General features: G+C 47.6%; 1 protein-coding gene across 7 annotated transcripts in view; it reads left to right on the top strand.

The window, feature by feature from the left end:
• Positions 1–17,851, top strand: part of RALGDS (ral guanine nucleotide dissociation stimulator) — a 91,010-nt gene that overhangs the window by 66,806 nt on the left and 6,353 nt on the right. For all 7 annotated transcript variants that reach the window (XM_083596341.1, XM_083596339.1, XM_083596340.1 and 4 more), the window contains exons 2-14: positions 2,924–3,034; positions 3,982–4,175; positions 5,181–5,255; positions 5,946–6,139; positions 6,971–7,092; positions 7,876–8,091; positions 8,958–9,061; positions 9,844–9,928; positions 13,627–13,704; positions 14,540–14,626; positions 15,438–15,470; positions 15,992–16,113; positions 17,203–17,298. In XM_083596341.1, coding sequence (XP_083452467.1) covers positions 2,924–3,034; positions 3,982–4,175; positions 5,181–5,255; positions 5,946–6,139; positions 6,971–7,092; positions 7,876–8,091; positions 8,958–9,061; positions 9,844–9,928; positions 13,627–13,704; positions 14,540–14,626; positions 15,438–15,470; positions 15,992–16,113; positions 17,203–17,298 — 1,517 coding nt within the window. The remainder of the gene's footprint in view (positions 1–2,923; positions 3,035–3,981; positions 4,176–5,180; positions 5,256–5,945; positions 6,140–6,970; positions 7,093–7,875; positions 8,092–8,957; positions 9,062–9,843; positions 9,929–13,626; positions 13,705–14,539; positions 14,627–15,437; positions 15,471–15,991; positions 16,114–17,202; positions 17,299–17,851) is intronic.

The following is a 17,851-nucleotide window of genomic DNA, read 5'->3' as shown; positions in this document are numbered from 1 at the left end:
CAGGGGCACTTCTGAGCATGGGCAGAGTTCCTCCCTTAGGGAAACATTTGCTTACTCCCACCTCTAAAGACATGAGGGCGGAGTGTGCATACACTGAGTTCATTATTAGGGAACAAACATTTTTTAGTAATTAAGTGGCCCTGTGGGGTCTCTCCCACTCTTAAGACTGTAGCTCAGTGGTAGAGCATCAGCTTTGCAAACTTTTCATGTTGGTTTCAGGTAGGTAGCCGTATTGGTCTGTTTTAGTTGGGGGGGGGGAAGGTCCAGTAGCACCTTAGAGACCAACTAAGTTTGTTCTGGGTATAAGCTTTCGTGTGCATGCACACTTCTTCAGATTCTTCAGTATCAAACTTAGTTGGTCTCTAAGGTGCTCCTGGACATTTTTTTATTTTTCATGTTGGGGGCACACTTTCTAGACATCCTTCATTTCGCGACACAGCAATTCAGTTTTACTAGCAAACTGGAGGTTAAACTAACTCCTTTCCAGCCCTGGTGGTTGTGCAGGGAGCATTCCAACGACACACCTACACACTGCAGCCGACACACTAACGTGCCGTGACACACAGTTTGGAAAGCTCTGCCATAGAGAGCCGCTGCCAGTCAATACTTAGGTGGACCAGGTGGTCTGAGTTGGTTGAAGGCAGTTTCCAATTTCCCACTCCCCAAAATCGCATCATCTATAAACTGGAGAAATAACACTGGAAAAGTCCATACACACATACTTTCCCAGTTTTATGTTCTGTTGAGGCATGCATGTAATTCATGCAGGAGGAGGGAAAGAATGGAGCATCCTGGAAGAGGGTGCGCTGTCTGGCTGGCATCCTGAACGTGAGCTCTCGATGCTGCAACTATTTGTTGCAGATTCCACTTCTGTGCTGTGATTTCTTCTTCTAAATTTACAAAAACTAAGCACAACACTTAAGTTTGTACGGATACATCAAATATAAAGACAGAGTGGGAGTGACAGTTTGATTACATTTAATGGCATTCATATAAGAAAGGATATTGTTTGATATATTTGACATAACCATTAAGATATTTATTCAAAAAGTTTGCTGATTATCTGTTAAAGGGTGAGGTTTTATAATGGAAAGAGAACAAATTTATTGTGGGGGGAATCATATAGTTCTCATAATAAACAGCTATAACTATATGTCTATAAACAAAGCGCTGAAAAAAATATAACAATCTTATCATTCCACTAATTTATAAATAAAGTCACTTTTTCCAGTGCACTTAATATCTCATGTGTTTTGCTGCTTTCTAAAATGTTATGTAAACTTTGTAAGATGTGCAGCTTCCTGTTGTTGTTGTCGTTGTTGTTTTAAAAATGCTATTTGATTGTTTTCCAGTTATTTTGCAGTGATTTTTGCAGGCATAATCTTGTGGTGATTGGTAAACTTAGATCAAGTTGTAGATTAAGTTCTTAATAACAATAGCAAGCTCTGATGCCGAATTGTGACAGCTCTGTTTCCAAAATGGAGCAAGGAAGAAATATGAGGAAGGTGTGTGGCATGCTCCTGGGAAATCTCAAGGCTTGCAGAAGTACAATAACATACCTTGAGGGAAACCCCCTCACACACAAAAACAGCCCAATGAGAACTGAGTATTCTCGGTAACCACAAAATGCTGTTTGCCCAAGGGGAAGGGGACAGAGAGAAAATTGAGTGGCGAGTAAAAGCAGAACAAAGTATCCAGGAAAAGGGCATGGTTGATTAGTTAGAAATCTATCTGAACAGAAACAATTCACACAGCAACAGTTTATTGTAGTCCCTGCTTTTGTGACATGTAACCCCAACCCCTGTTAAGTGGCAGTAGGTCATTCGCAACCAGCTTCCACAAATGAAAAGCCTCTGTGCGATACTTCTTTGCAGCCTGGCATATTGAGAACATGCAAATGATTTTTTAATTTTAATTTTTTTAATTGTAATGAAATTTATACACTGCTTGATGGCAAAAAAAATCATCATCATCACCACTGAAACAGTTTACCAAAAAAAGATAGAACAATAAAATTACCAATTAGCAACAATAATGTAAGACTTCTTAAACATTAAAATAACAATAACCTAAAACAGTATCCAAAGAAGTGTGTATACACACGAAAGCTCATACCTAGAAAGCTTTTACTTAGTTCGTCTTTAAGGTGCTACTGGCACATCTTTCTATATATATATATATATATATTATCTTTCATCATTGTTATTTACTAAAAACAGATTGAACTTGTTTCTGCTTCCTAAATATGTGGATAGGCTCATCTAAACAAAGGTGTTTTAAGCAGGTGCCAGAAAGAGTACAGTGAAGACACTTGCCTGATGTCAATAGGCAGGGAGTTCCAAAGTGTATTTTTTCCCCAGTCCATGAACTCAGACACTTATCTGTTAAAAGGGCATTTAGTGGTGCCTACCAGAGTTTTCTTAGATTTCCAAATGTTCTCCCAATTCCCCCAGCTCTGTCCTGGTTTGAAATTCAATGGCAGTGAATAGATTTTAAACTTTAAAAAATGTAGGCATGTCAAAAGCTGTAGCCCCTGTACCTCAGGATTTTTTGGGTATTTCAAAATAAGGGACATCCACCATGTTCTGTGGAGCTCTTGCGATCTGGACATTCTCTTGAAATATGGCTACCTTTTGGCTTCGGAGCCTTGAGATGGAGAAAACAGCTAATCCAGGCATAGGCAAACTCCAGCCCTCCAGATGTTTGGGACTACAATTCCCATCATCCCTAGCTAACAGGATCAGTGGTCGGGGGTGATGGGAATTGTAGTCCCAAACATCTGGAGGGCCGGAGTTTGCCTATGCCTGAGCTAATCCCTTTTGGACTGCCATTTTGTACCCATGAAGCTGACAAAAACAGTGCATACGCTTTATTTGCTAGGCCCACTTGCCCATCTCTTTCTGTTTCTTTGATCCCTTTGCAGAGCTCCACTCAGGAGATCGGAGAAGAGGTGGAAGATGGCGTGATCTATAGCATTTCGCTCCGGAAAGTCCAGCTCCACCACACAGCCAACAAGGGGCAGCGATGGCTGGGGGTAAGTGAAGGCTTCCAGCCTTTTGTAAGAACAGACAGGGCACTGTGGCCAAAAGTGACTTTTTTATGAGCTTGCAGGTCGCTAGTTCTGATGTGACCTCAGAACCTGTGCAACTTCCTGTCTCTGGTGTGGAGGCAACTAAAGTTGCCAACCTTACAGGGCTGTTCTGAGTGTTTGACCAGTGGAACAGGACTGTTCTTTGCTGGAGGCATGTAAGCAGAGGCCTTGCCTCTCAGATAATACATGGAAGTTGGACCTGAGATGCACTTACTCCTAGTGATGTTACCCGGTGCAACATCTGGAGGGGTAATGTCTCCCCCCCCCCCCACCTTCACAGCTCAATAATAATAATAATATAATAAATTTTTATTTATACCCCGCCCTCCCCAGCCAAGACCAGGCTCAGGGCGGCTAACAACCAATAATAAAAACAAGTTGATTAAAGTACAATTTTAAAAGATTAAAATACAACATTAAAACATTAGAATGCAGCCTCTTCACAGGACGAGAAAGGAAAAAGAAAGAGGGGGAGGGAATCAAACTGATTCTAAGCCAAAGGCCAGGTGGAGCAACTCTGTCTTACAGGCCCTGCGGAAAGAAATCAGATCCTGCAGGGCCCTGGTCTCATGAGGCAGAGCGTTCCACCAGGCCGGGGCCAGTGTTGAGAAGGCCCTGGCTCTGGTTGAGGCTAATCTAACTTCCTTAGGGCCCGGGACCACTAGGGTGTTGCTATATATGGACCTTAAGGTCCCCCGTGAGGCAAACCAGGAGAGGCGGTCCCGTAGGTACGAGGGTCCTAGGCCGTGAAGGGCTTTAAAGGTCAAAACCAGCACCTTAAATCTGACCCTGTACTCCACCGGGAGCCAGTGCAGCTGGAAAAGCACTAGAACGGCTTCCACAACTCCCCTTGAAGCAGCGGCTCATGTCATTCTCTGTCCCTTTCACAGTTTGAGAACGAGTCGGCCTTAAACCTGTACGAGACGTGTAAGGTGCGGACCATCAAAGCCGGGACCCTGGAGAAGCTGGTGCAATACCTCGTCTCTGCATTCAAAGGCAATGATTCCACCTACGTCACCATCTTCCTCTGTACATACCGTGCCTTTGCCACGACCAAGCAGGTCCTGGACCTCCTTCTGAACAGGTAATTTTCTGCCTTTTCTCTCCTTGTGGGGCTCTGTGGGGTAAGACACCAGTTCCTGAGTCCAAGCTACTGTCGGGAAGAGCAGTCAGTGGTGTAGCATGGTAGTCGCTGTGGACTCCTTCAGATACCTAAAAGATCTCCCCATACATATGCCCCCTGGCATAGTGGTTAGAGTGTCAGCCTAGGACCTTGGGGGGTCCAAAGTCCAAATTCCTATGGAGTCATGAAGCTCACTGGAGTGACCCTGGGCCAGTCACTCACTCTCATCCCAACCTACCTCGCAGGGTTGCTGTGAGGGTAAAATAGGAAGGTGGTTGTACCATGTACACCACCTTGTGCTTCTTGAAGGAAAAAGTGAGTTATAAATGCAATAATAGTAATAGTCAGCCAATCACTGCATTCTGCAGGAGAAGGCATTCTGCAGATGCCATCCTACCAGGAGGCCTGTCCATTAAAATTAGGCCATTAGTGGGGTGACACTCAGCTTTTGGAACCCCATTTCATTGCATATCAGACAAGTGCCTTTCCTACTGTCTTTTTGGCACCTGCTGACGATGAAAGCCTTCCAAAATCTTGAACCCCACTGGATTGATTTTTATGGATGAGCCATGGTTTTAAACCACTTTTATATTCATAATTGCTTTTTTGGTAAATCACTTCTGGATGAGGAGGAGCAATTTGTTGGTGAAATAAACAGTGATTGATAAAAATGGCAGTTATTACCTCAGAAAGGTTATTCTAAAAGCCCTGTACAAAATCCACTATGGATGAGGATGAGAGTCTTTATTCTTTTTTTACCCAATGCAATGTTGTTTTATTCTAAATTGCTTTGTGGGACAGCTCATGGGGGGTGATTCATAAATGAAATGAAACAATAATACAGTTTCCACCAGCCTGACCATGCTGGTAGTTGGAACTGTTTGGGGGGCAAGTGGGCGTCCAGTAATCCCTGAAACGTATATGTATGCATTGCAAAGCTTTGATTGGCTTTCCCTGGTCCTCTAGATATGGCAAACTGCACCTCAACGTCAACGGAGACCACCCCAGGCATGCAGTGGACGAGAGACTGGAGCTGAAAAAGTAAGTGTCTGGCCTGTGAGTGATGGCGCAGGGGGTAGCCAAGGTAGTACTCCCCAGACATCATTGGACCTCAACTCCCATCATTCCCTCACCATTGAACAAACTAGTAGGGGCTGATGGGAGTTGTAGTCCAACAACAACTGGAGGCTGCCATCTTGGATACCTTAGCAGGGATGGAGTGCTGGGCAACTTCCTCAGGTTTCTAAACAGCATGGCAATATTTTGTGTGTGAGAGAGAGACAGTAAAAGATTCAGAAGTGGTTTACCCCAGGACAGGGGTGAGGAACCCTTCTTCAGCCTGGATTCTGGGCATGGAAGTGGGGGTGAGGGATTGGATCCAGCCAGAGGGCCACAGATCCTCAACTTCCCATGCCTCCCCCCGGGGCTGCCAATCTGTCAGTCACCTGATACCAGCCCGATGTCAGATGCCCATGTGGACAATCAGCGACCATTGCCTCCTTTGGCTCAGTTGCAGAGTTACCTGCCCCCATACCTGGGGTGTCACATACATAGGGCATGGGACTTAGTCAAAAGGGGAGGAGCAATTAGGTCCATGGGCCGGAGGATCCCCACCCCTCAAGGCTAAAGGTCAAACCCCCCCTTTTTTGGGTGCAATGCAACCCTCTGAAACGCCCATTGGCCTGGCTTGTGGAGGAAGCCCAACTTCTTATTCTTCCTCCTCCTCCTCAGCACCATCTCGTCCATCCTGGGTGCCTGGCTGGATCAGTACTCCGAAGACTTCCGCAAGCCTCCGGACTACGCCTGCCTGAAGCAGCTGATAATTTATGTGCGGCTCAACATCCCAGGCTCAGACCTGGAGCGGAGAGCCCGCATCCTCTTCACGCAGTTCCAGCAGCAGGAGCGGGCCGAGGTGGAGGCGGAAGGTGAGCAGGGCTTCTCTCTCTCTCTCTTTCTCTCTCTCAGCTTAGCCTACCTCACAGGGTTGTTGTGGAGATAAGATAGTAAGCAGGAGTGGGTGGGGCAGGCTGCCTGAGCTCCATAGGCAAGAAAGGCCAGATTAAGATTAAGCAGCTGCATTCCAGTGCATTGGCCAGTCGTTCCACATACCCCAGGGCCACTAACTCTGACTGGCAGCAGCTCTGCAAGGTCACAGGCAGGCAGAGAGGATTCTCCCCCACCACCCCAATTCCGTTTATCTGGATATCCCGAGGACTGGACTTGGAGCCTTGCAGATGCAAGACTTTTGCCCTACAGCTGAGCGATGGCCCCCTTCCATCATACAGGCTAAACTTCACCAACCTGGTGCCCTCCAGAGATTTTGGACTACAGCTATCGTCCAAAATGGCCATTGGTGGGTGGGGTGGGTGGGACATGTGCAGGCAACCCTTGATTTGTGCAGGGGATGCATACCAGGACATCATGGAGCACACATAAGCTCGTTACGCCCCCGTTGTGGCTGATCCAAAAACGGCCCATGCATGCATAGTCACACGTTCTTTGAACACATGCAAAATCAGGAGTGCCTATAGTCTCTAGTTTGACTGGCAGCAGCTGCCTTCAGCTTTGGAGATGGTCTCAGCCTGACTCCATGAATTCTGCCTGTGAAGGGTGTTCTCTGCCACTTCCTTTTATAGCCCCTCTGATCTGTGCTTAGATTGGGCTGGGGGTCAGGGAGCGGTGGCAGATGCCCTGTCCTCTGCTGGCCTTCCAGCCGGTTGCTCCATGCCTTGACTCTGTCCCCTTGTCTCTCCCAGCTGTGGACCATGCCAGCTGCACCCTGCGGCTAGAAGAGGAGAATGGGCTAGGAGAAGGCAAGCTAGATTTCCTCTCTTTCTCGCCGGAGATGGTGGCCGAACAATTCACACTAATGGATGCCGTGAGTGTCTGATTCAGCCTGGGCGTGCTTTCTGTGACAATCCCCCCACCCTCTCTCTTATATAAGATATTACTCTGAGTTAGATTGCTGCGTGGGGCTGGCCTTGAAGACTTTTTTTGGAAACTGCAACTAATGCAGAGTTCAGCAGCCAGATTTCCCACTAGGACTAGATGGAATGAGCATATGACATGGGTACCAACCTGGCTGCGCTGGCTATCAGTTTCTTCCAGTTTCAATTCAGTTTGGGCTTATAAAGCCTTAGGCAGCTTAGCCATGCCTCTGGGTACCAAGTCGCTGGAAACCGCAGGAGGGGAGAATGCTGTTGTGCTCAGGTCACCCTTGTGGACATCTGGCTAGTCGCTGTGTGAAAAAGATGCTGGACAAGATGCATCCAGTAGAATGTTCTAATGTGCTTATGTTCCTCCTCCTCCAAAACCCTTGGAAAGGGCATTAAATTTCTAAATACAGTCATACTTCGGGTTATAGACGCTTCAGGTTGTGCATTTTCTGGTTGCACACTGTGCTGAACCTGGAAGTACCAGAACGGGTTACTGCCGGGTTTCGGCACATGCACGGACCCTCTAAATCACTCTTTGTGCATGCACAGAAGCGCCGAATCGCAACCCACACATGTGCAGACGTGGCACTGCAAGTTGCGAACATGCCTCCTGCATGGATCACGTCCGCAACCCGAGCCTCCACTGCAAATGAATGACATCTTGCCCTCTTCAAGCCTCCATCCTTGCTTTTCCTGATCCTTGTCTTAATGCCTCTCTGTTGCAGGAGCTTTTCAAAAAGGTGGTTCCCTATCACTGCCTTGGCTGCATCTGGTCCCAGCGGGACAAGAAAGGCAAGGAGCACTTGGCCCCCACCATCCGGGCGACCGTCTCCCAGTTTAACCGTGTCACCAACTGCATCATTTCAACTTGCCTTGGGGACCGGGCCCTGAAGCCACAGCAAAGAGCCAAGGTGGTGGACCACTGGATTCAAGTAGCTCGGGTAGGTTGCTTGGCTGTAGACCCCTCCAAAAAAATAAATAAATAGTATTGTGGTTTGAGATGGGACTCAATCCAAAGTATGTTTTGGAATGGGGCATTTCAAGAACATGGGTGGTTGTTGTTGGTTTTTTTGGGGGGGGGTGTTTCTTTTCGATCAAGTTTCTAGTCCTCACCACAGAAGACAGTGACTGCCACCAACATGGGTGGCTTTAAAAGAGGATTAGGCTGATTCGTGGAGGAGAAGGGCTACCAACAGCTACTAGCCACAATGGCTATGCTCTGCTTCCACTGCCAAGAGGCAGGATGCCTCTGAACTCCAGTTGCTGGGGATCACAAGCAAGTCCTGCTTTTAGGCTTCTCAACAGGGTATCTAGTTGGCCAGTGTGAGAACAGGATGCTGGACCAGTGGCCTGATCCAGCAAGGCTCTTCTTACATTTTTACGTTCTTCGCTACTAACGCTGCTGTTAAGTGCAGCAAAACTCAACATAGGCAACAGGTTTTTAGTTTGTTACCTGTAACCGGGGAGTTTTAATTTGCATTTCCTTTTGACTGCAATATTTGGGTCACCTGAATGCAAATCTCTCTCTCTTTCTCTTTCTCTCTCTCTCTCTCTTTCTCTCTCTCTCTCTCTCTCTCTCTCTCTCTCTCTCTCCCACACACACACACACACACACACACACACGTATATGCCACAGAACTTAATCCATTTCAGGAAATTAAGATAGCAGTTCAAATGCTGGGCAGAAGATCCAGGAAACAACTGCCTAGCCCTTAACCCACAATAAGGGTTTTTTTAAACCTCTGTGTGTGTATCTCCTCTTTCTAGCTCTTTCTAACGCCCACTGTTTTTCCTTGTGCTCCGCCAGGAATGCCGGATCCTAAAGAATTTCTCTTCCCTCCGGGCCATTCTCTCTGCCCTGCAATGCAACGCTGTTCACAGGTTGAAGAAGACATGGGATGAGGTCTCCCGGTGAGTAGGGTATGAAGGAAGAATTTGGGTGCAGGGGGAGAAAGTGCATGCAATGCAAATCCGTCTTGGGTGTTAGCACCACCAAGTCTTCCATCTCAGATCTTGCCTCTGCTACACATTCACTGAGCGGTTGCAGGCAAGGCAACTGTTATTTCAAACTCATACCTGCAGCACAGGGATAATAGCATCGGCTTGCTGCACAGTGTGATGGCTGTTGTAAGGATTTGTGAAATCCATGCATATCGAAGTGCTTCCTGGGAAGCATCTTGAAGCAAATCCACAATATGGTGGTGTCTATAAAAAACAGTGACATGGGAAATGTAGGAAGCTGTCTGATACTGAGTTGGAACAGATCCATCTAGTTCAGTGTTGTCTACACTGACTGGCAGCAGCTCTCTGGAGTGTCGCATTAGGGTTCTTTCCCAGCCCTATCTGGAGATGTCATTGGGGGTTGAACCTGGGACTTTCTGCATGCAGAACAGGTGCTCTGTAACTGAACTATGGCCTTCCTGTAATTGACTAGAGCAATCATGGACTTGTGAAATTGTGGAGTTGGAAGGGATCCCAAGGGTCATCTAGACCAACCCGCTGCAATGCAGTATTGTGTTATGTAAAAGTGATTTAAAACATTATGTGTATAAAATACAGTTAAAGCAATGGCATACGTAAAAATGTTTTCGAAACCAATATAGATACCAAGTGGGATATAAATCTCCAGTTTAGAAGACTTGTTGAAAGCAGAAGTACCTTGTTTTAGTGATACCCTTGTTCCCTCTTGACAGAGAAAGCTTCCGCACTTTCCACGAGCTGTCAGAAATCTTCTCAGACGAGAACAACCATTCCTTGAGTCGGGAGCTTCTCATTAAGGTAAGATGCCTGCTTTTAAAATACAGTGGTACCTATAGTTACAGACACTTCGGGTTACAGACTCTGCTAACCCAGAAATAGTACCTCGGGTTAAGAACTTTACCTCAGGATGAGAACAGAATTTGTGTGGCAGCAGCAGAAGGCCCCATTAGCTAAAGTGGTGCCTCAGGTTAAGAATAGTTTCAGGTTAAGAACAGACCTCCAGAATGAATTAAGTTCTTAACCCGAGGTACCACTGTACCTGCTAATAATAAAAAGTAAAGAAATCTGCAAGACACATGTGCTTGATCGGTTTGGTCCCACTGATGCCTGAAAGCTTTCTTTCATTTGCCCTGGGCAGGAATGTTGTGAAGTGACTGATCGATGAGATCCGTTACCCGTTTTGGGGTGAAGTCAGGTGGAAGATTTTATTGGGTGACAGGCATTCATTTGGAATATGCTTTTCTTTGCTGGGGGTGGGCAAGAAATGATGTCTACAGCTTCACCCTAAAATCCTCCTATGTGCAGCACTGATTGGTCAGTATCTGTACTGTTGGCATTTGGCTGTTTGCTTTATACATCCGTTGTCATGGAAGTTGCTAAGTGAGACTCCCACCCTCTTTCCATTACTCCTGTCCTCACCTTTAGAGATGTTTTAGTCTGGCAACCACTCCTCAGGGGTTTTTTACTCCACCAATTAATGGATTAAATACAAAGCAGCTGGATTCTGCAAAGACATAGCGAAGTTGTCTCTTAGAGGATCCGAAAGGGTTTTTCTAAAGAGGTAGGCCAAAAATCACCACTCACTTCTGTGGTCCATTTAGCCTCCATGAAAATGGAGTGGTTGTGTGATTTTTCCTCTCTCTCTGGCCAACTTGGAGATAGGTATCAAGCAATGGCGTAACTAGCTGCTCGGGTGCCCAGGGCGGCACACGGGCCCTGCACCTGGGGGCGGGGCATGCCACCTATGGGGGCAGGGTGAGCCAGGGCAGAGCGCACTGCACAAAACCTCTCCGCCGCCTCCCCCTCAGCTGTAGGGTGGCTGGGGGAGAGGCGGTGGGCAGACGCAAGCCCCACACTACTGTTTCAGGCAGCGCAGAGCCTGCAGGCACCCAAGCCACCGCGTCACTCCCAGGAGAGAGGCATGGCTCAGGCACACTTTAGGCCCCGCGGTAAGTGCCGGCCCCCGCAGTGTGGCGCCCAGTGCCAGCCACATTTAGTTGTGTTTGTTGACTGAACTAAAAAGTTTCGTGAGCCCAATTTTTATTTATTATTTTAAAAACTCATATTTTTGCCATTTTATCACACACACACCCCTCAGTGATGACACCCGAGGCGGCCCACACCCACTGTACCCCCCTTCCTGCACCACTGGTCACAAGGTAGATCAGGATTTCTTGGGAGAAATCCCTGGGTTGTTTGAAGTAGATTAGCAAAGATATCAGATAAAAAGACAGTTGTATAAAAAGATTAGCAAAGATACCTGAGTGTCTCAGACTAGGGCCTGGGAGACCAGGGTTCAAATCCTCCCCACTCAGTCACGAAGCAACCTGAGTGTGACCTTGGGCAAACTTCAAGGAGTAACTCTCAGTAAATAATGGACGGCATAATGCTCGGCAAAACAGTTATCTTAAAAACTCACAATAACTTGGTGCGGACAAATCAGGATGAAGGCTTAAGAAACAGGATGTCTGGAAGTGACCTGAGAACCAGAAGCCTTTTGTTGATCTACTGTAAATCCAGAGAGAGATCTTCCCATCCCCCTCTTCTGCTAGGGAATGGGTCGTGCCTCCTTTAACGCTGTTGCAGCAAACTGGACAGAGACAGCTGTTTTTAAGTTCTTCACTGCTTGGCTTGGACACCTCCTGGGCTCAGCTGCTAAGGAGTCCCCTTGTGAGGATGATGAGGGTGAGAGATAAGTACCAGGGAGGAGAAAATCATAGAATCGTAAAGTTGAGAGGGACCACGAGAGTCATCTAGTCCAACCCCCTGCAATGTAGGAATCTTTTGCGCAATGTGCAGCTCAAACCCATGGTCCTGAGTTATCATCTGCTTCTCTACTGATTGAGTCATCCCAGAGGGATTCCCTTTTCTTATCAGCAGACTGCAATCAAAGCTTTCCCAGAATTACTGCTCATCCATCTAAGCGATGGGCAGGGTTTGCGACCCGGAGCCTGGGTGACACCCTACCCTGTAGTCAGTTTTTAAATGCTCTCCTGCTTCCATGATTCCATTATTCCTGCAGTTGATCCAGGCTTTTCTTGCACAGAGTTTCTGCAGAGCGTAGATCATAATCTGGCCTCTGATCATTTGCTCTGATTTAATGGTGGTGTGCTTACACATAAGTGAGCATTAATCTGCTTGCACTGTGCGACTATGCATCTTAGAATCATAGAATTTTAGAGCTTAAAGGGTCATCTAGTCATACCTCCTTTAATCAGTTGTCCACACTTTTCAAAGCATTTCCCCATCACTTCCCTAACTGCAGAAAGCCTGATTCTTCAAGCCTGCAAACACTTTAATCTACTTTAAACGTACATGAACAATACAATTGCGTATATAAAAACTGTTGCATAGGAAATATAGGAGGCTGCCTGATACTGGTTGTAAGTCAGACCGTTGATTTATCAAGCTCAGTATTTCCTACGCTGACTGTCAGCAGCTCCCCAGGGGTTAAAGCAGGAAGCCTTTCTACCAGGGCTGTCCAACTTTTCATACTGGGTGGGCGGCAATACTATTTTGACATGGGGGTAGGTAAAGGTTAAAGGGACCCCTGACCATTATGTCCAATCGTGACCGACTCTGGGGTTGCGACGCTCATCTCACTTTATTGGCCGAGGGAGCCGGCGTACAGCTTCCGGGTCATGTGGCCAGCATGACTAAGCCGCTTCTGGCGAACCAGAGCAGCGCACGGAAACACCGTTTACCTTCCCGCTGCAGCGGTACCTATTTATCTACTTGCACTTTGACGTGCTTTTGAACTGCTAGGTTGGCAGGAGCTGGGACCGAGCAACGGGAGCTCACCCCGTCGTGGGGATTTGAACCACCGGCCTTCTGATCGGCAAGTCCTAGGCTCTGTGGTTTAACCCACTGCGCCACCCGCATCCCGTGACATGGGGGTACCATGGCCAAAATTTGAAGCCCCCAGCCCTCGTGCTACCTTCTCCAAACCAGCACATTGCTTACCCGGCTTTGGGAAGGCAGCACAACTTTTGGGGGGGGTGTTAAATGTTGCCAAGGGCTTCCAGAAAAGGTTTTGAGGTCCACCTGTGGCCCTTGGCTGTGCTTTGGGCCACACTAGCCCTACCTGGAGAGACCATTGGGGATTGAACCTAGGACCTTATGCACTCACAGCATATGCTGTAGCAGTGAGCATGGCCCTTCCCCTAAAAATGAACTAAGATTCTAGTCCTCGTAGTTCTGAATAAGAGGTTGAAATAAATAAGAAGCTGTCTTCTACTGAGTCAGATCCTCATTATACGGAATCAGATGCTCAGTCCATCTTGCTCACTATTGTCTACACTGACTGGCAGCACTTCTCCGGGGTTTCAGGCAGGGGCGGCATAGTCTTTTCCAGGCCTACCTGGAGATGCCACCAGGGACTGAGGACCTCCTGCCACTCTGGTTTATTAATAATTACTGCAGTCATCTCAAAAGAAAGCTGTTCACCCAGACTCTCATATTAATGGTTCCCTGTCTCTCTTTCCTTGGCAATGCAGGAGGGGACCTCCAAGTTCGCCACCCTAGAGATTAACCCAAAGAGGGCTCAGAAACGGCAGCAGCAGCAGCGGGAGATGGTGAGTCGAATATGGTGTTTTATAGGACACCGCTTTCTACCAGAGAGGCTGTGTGGTGTAGTGGTTAGGGTGCCAGACTAGGACTTGGGAGGTCAGGATTCAGATCCCCAGGCCACCCTAACCCACCTCACAGGGTTGTTGTGTGGGTAGAACAGGAAGAGAACTATGTATGCCACCTTGAGCTCCTTGGAGGAAAGATGGGATATAAATGCAATAAAGAAATACCCAGCCAGATTCATCAGTCTGTGCTATTTGGAGATATCAGCAGACTTTCAGATTCTTGGTTAGAGAAATAGGTTTTTCATTTCACCTTCTCACTTGATCCTTCTAAGCCAGGGGTAAGGAACCTCTGTGGCCCTCCAGAACTCAAACTCCCATCAGCCCTTGCTGCTAGCACTGGCCAATAATCAGGGATGATGGGAGTTGTAGTCCAGCAATGTCTGGAGGGCTGGAGGCCTGCTGATCTAAGTTGCAGCATTCCTTTCTGCTAGCAAAAGAAGGAAGGCTGCCTCTATAATGAGAGTGGAGGGAATACCTCTTCCTAGATCAAGCCCAGGGGACCTTGGTGCACTCCATATTTTGTGGAACCTTTGGTCCTGATGTATGGTGGTGGAAATCCTGTTTATTACAGGCGGGGAAGCTTTGGCCCTCCAGACATGGCTGAACTACACTTCCCATCAGCCCCTACAAGCATTGCCAGTGACCCAGAAACATAGGGAGCTGAATTCCAGAGGGCCAAAGCTTCCTTATCTCTCATTTTTTAACCATCCCATGTTGGGCCTTTCTGGACACGGTGGCTCTCTCAGTGATCTTAACCCCTCGGCTCCTGTTACAGGGCGTGATGCAAGGCACCATCCCTTACCTGGGCACCTTCCTCACTGACTTAGTGATGCTGGACACAGCCATGAAGGACTACGTGGATGTAAGTATCACCAAGCCTTTCCCCTTCTCCCTCTTTCAAGCAAACTAATCTTTCCTTTGCCACATTCCCTGTTGCGCTGATTTTTTTCCTGTAAAGAAATGGCACACCACTGCATAATGTTTCCATGATGGAACCTTATAAGGTCTCCCTAAGAGTCTCACATGAGCAGATATTTTTACCTGTAGTCACACTGCCCCCTGGTGGACATTTGTTGCTTCCTACAGCTTTTAAAGGGGTGCCTAAATGCATTTTTTTGTTATTGGGAAACCATTTCAACTGCAAGCCTAAACAGCATCGCCAAAACAAGAACAGCTGAAAATCTGAAATGCAAGTGCCATTGAGAAATGAGTCTTGTGGTTTTCTCCGTCATCTCTGACCATTACACAATGCTGCCTGGGCCTGATGCGACTCCAGCAACATTTGGAGGGCCATAGGTTCCTCACCCATGTTAAACATAGCACAGCAAAGGCTTGTGGCTCATTGGTAGGGCATCTGTGTTGCATGCAGAAGGTTCTGGGTTCAATCCCTGGCATCTCCAGGTTCATTTCATAATCCTTCTTTTTTACGAATCACATCATGCTATCATGCTTAGAACGCACTCCACTCTCCCTTCTAAAAAGCAACAATCCAGTGATGGTTGCAGAAAAGTAGAGTTTTCTGATTAGGTCCTTGAATCTGTTGTTTTTGCTGCAAACTTACCTATTCTTAAAGTTTTTCCACATTTTGGATACTCAGAAATTGAACCGGTGGGCAGCTGGGGACAGGGTGGGCAGTCCCTGGGTTTTAACAACCTGCTTTTCTTTTCTTTCAGGCTGGCCTGATCAACTTTGAGAAAAGGAGGAAGGTGAGAACTGTTGTTGTTTTTAACCAACTTTATGATGAATAGCAAACGTTTTATAGGTGGCTTTAAATTCTCAATAAAGTGCAGCAGCCATAAACAAGGGATAGAATAAAACCAGCATACCAAACTGAGGCTTTCAAGCACTGAGCATTCTCAATGGCCATAGAATTGCTCTATAGCTCAGTGGGGTTGAGGAACCAGAAAATGGAGGTGGGTAGGGGGATGGAATGGAGTATACTGGGAGGAGGGCATGGCTGGCTGGGGGATGGAACGGAGTATGATGGGAAAGTGGCTGGCAGGCACCGTAAACGACAGCACTCTGCCCTGTTTCATTAATACTTTTTATACGCTTTGTGACTTATCAGCCAGGTCTGATAGGAGTTGTAGTCCAGAAACTCTGGAAGGCTGTAGGTCAGTGAAGGGTGCTATAGGACCCCTTACAATGATATTTCTGGGCTAGCAAGGAAGTGTATGGAGAGCCAAGTTTAACCCTGCTTTCCCCCACCCCCACTCTCCACCTGCAGGAGTTTGAAGTCATCGCCCAGATCAAACTGCTCCAGTCAGCCTGCAACAACTACAACTTCACGCAGGAAGATCGCTTTGTGGTCTGGTTCCATAGCATCAAGCGGCTCAGTGAGGCAGAGAGGTGAGCCCTCTCCTTCCCCCTCTCATCTCAAATATTAAACCACATGGGGCTGCCCCCGATGTGCTTCCCCATTCCAAGCAAGTACCTTTGCTGAACACTAAAGATCACAGGTGGGGAGAGAATGGGATGTTGGACTAGATAGGCCATTGGCCTGATCCAGCAGGACTCTTGTGCCCTACCTCCACTGTCAGAGGTAATACCAATTACTGTGAATCACAAGTGGGGAGAGTGGCCGCTGTGCTTAGTTCCTGTACTGGGGCTTCACACTGAGGCCACTGTTTGGCCTGATCCAGCAGCCAGTCTCTTCTTACATCATGCTTAGTTGGGGTGCTTTCGATAGGAGGCTCCAGTTACAGCTTCGTCGCTGTTCCTCTTGAGGACCAGAAACTTGTCCTTTTTTTAAAAAAAGGATTACGTATCAGGTAGGGTAGGGGTGAGGGACACGGGTGGCGCTGTGGGTTAAACCACAGAGCCTAGGACTTGCTGATCAGAAGGTCGGCGGTTTGAATCCCCACGAAGGGGTGAGCTCCCATTGCTCAGTCCCTGTTCCTGCCCACCTAGCACTTCAAAAGCACCAGCTCCCTCGGCCAGTAAAGCGAGATGAGCACCGCAACCCCAGAGTTGGCCATGACTGGACCTAATGGTCAGGGGTCCCTTTACCTTTACCTTTAGGGTAAGGGTGAGGAACCTTTTCCAGTCAAGTGATGTGTATGATCATTATCAACCTCCCAGGGATAGCAGGTCAGTAGTGGGCAAGGCCAGAGGTGAAAGTGAGTGGAGCAACAGGTACCACTCTCACCTTTTACACTGTAGGCTATGCCCACCCCCACATCTCTCCATGTAGGCAGGCAAGAGGCATTGCCCCCTTTCCAAGAGCAGGGCTGGTGAGAGCCTGTGAACGGGAGGGCAGAGCCCAGGAAGAGAGTCTGGAGGGCCGGACAGAGAAGCCTGGGAGGCCACTTTGGAACCCCTGGGCCTGAAGTCTCCCCCATCCTGCAGGAGGGTGAAGAGAACAGCTCTTGAGGCAAGAAGCTCAGAGTTGATGCAAACACCAACCAGTGTCCTTCCCCCCCCCCCCATTCCTTCCAGCTACGGCCTCTCCTGTGAGATTGAGCCCCTGTCGGAGTCAGCCAGCAACACCTTGAAGGCGAAGAAAAACACAGGGATCATCAAGCGCTGGAGCGAGTGAGTCCTTGTGGATCGATCCCAAAGTGCAGTGTTGCTCCAGGGGCATCTCTGAGCCCTCATTTTAAAAGCCAGCTTAAAACAAGTTGGGGCTAAAGAGCAGCTTTCAGAGACACCCTGGCTGCAGAAATTGTTTATTATATATGTCTTTATTTAGAACACTCATACCCTGCTCTTCAGCCAAAATGGCTCCCGGAGCAGCTTATAACACAATGAAAACAAGACAGTCCCTGCCCACAGGTTTCCAATCTTCTTTAAACAAAAAACAGCCCTCCACAACACATAAGGAAAAAGGGACAAGGAGGGAAGAGGAAAATAAAAATCTAAACTCAGGCATAGACATTCCTATAATGACCATTTGGCACAGTTCAGGGGCAGGAGGTGCCCAGTGGAGCTGGCATCTCACACCAGTGTACCACTGCTGCAGTGGCTGCCTTCAGGTGAAATGAGGAGGCGTCATCAAGAACTTGAGGAGACAGGAAGAAGCTGCCTTTATATTGAGGCTAGCAGAAGTCTCTCTCTCTCTCTCTCTCTCTCTCTCTCTCTCTCTCTC

The sequence above is a fragment of the Podarcis filfolensis genome, assembly GCF_964270895.1.
Source record: "Podarcis filfolensis genome assembly, chromosome: Z".
Lineage (NCBI taxonomy): Eukaryota > Metazoa > Chordata > Lepidosauria > Squamata > Lacertidae > Podarcis > Podarcis filfolensis.
Note: the sequence above shows the minus strand (reverse complement) of the source record. Positions and strands in the feature narration are given on the sequence as shown.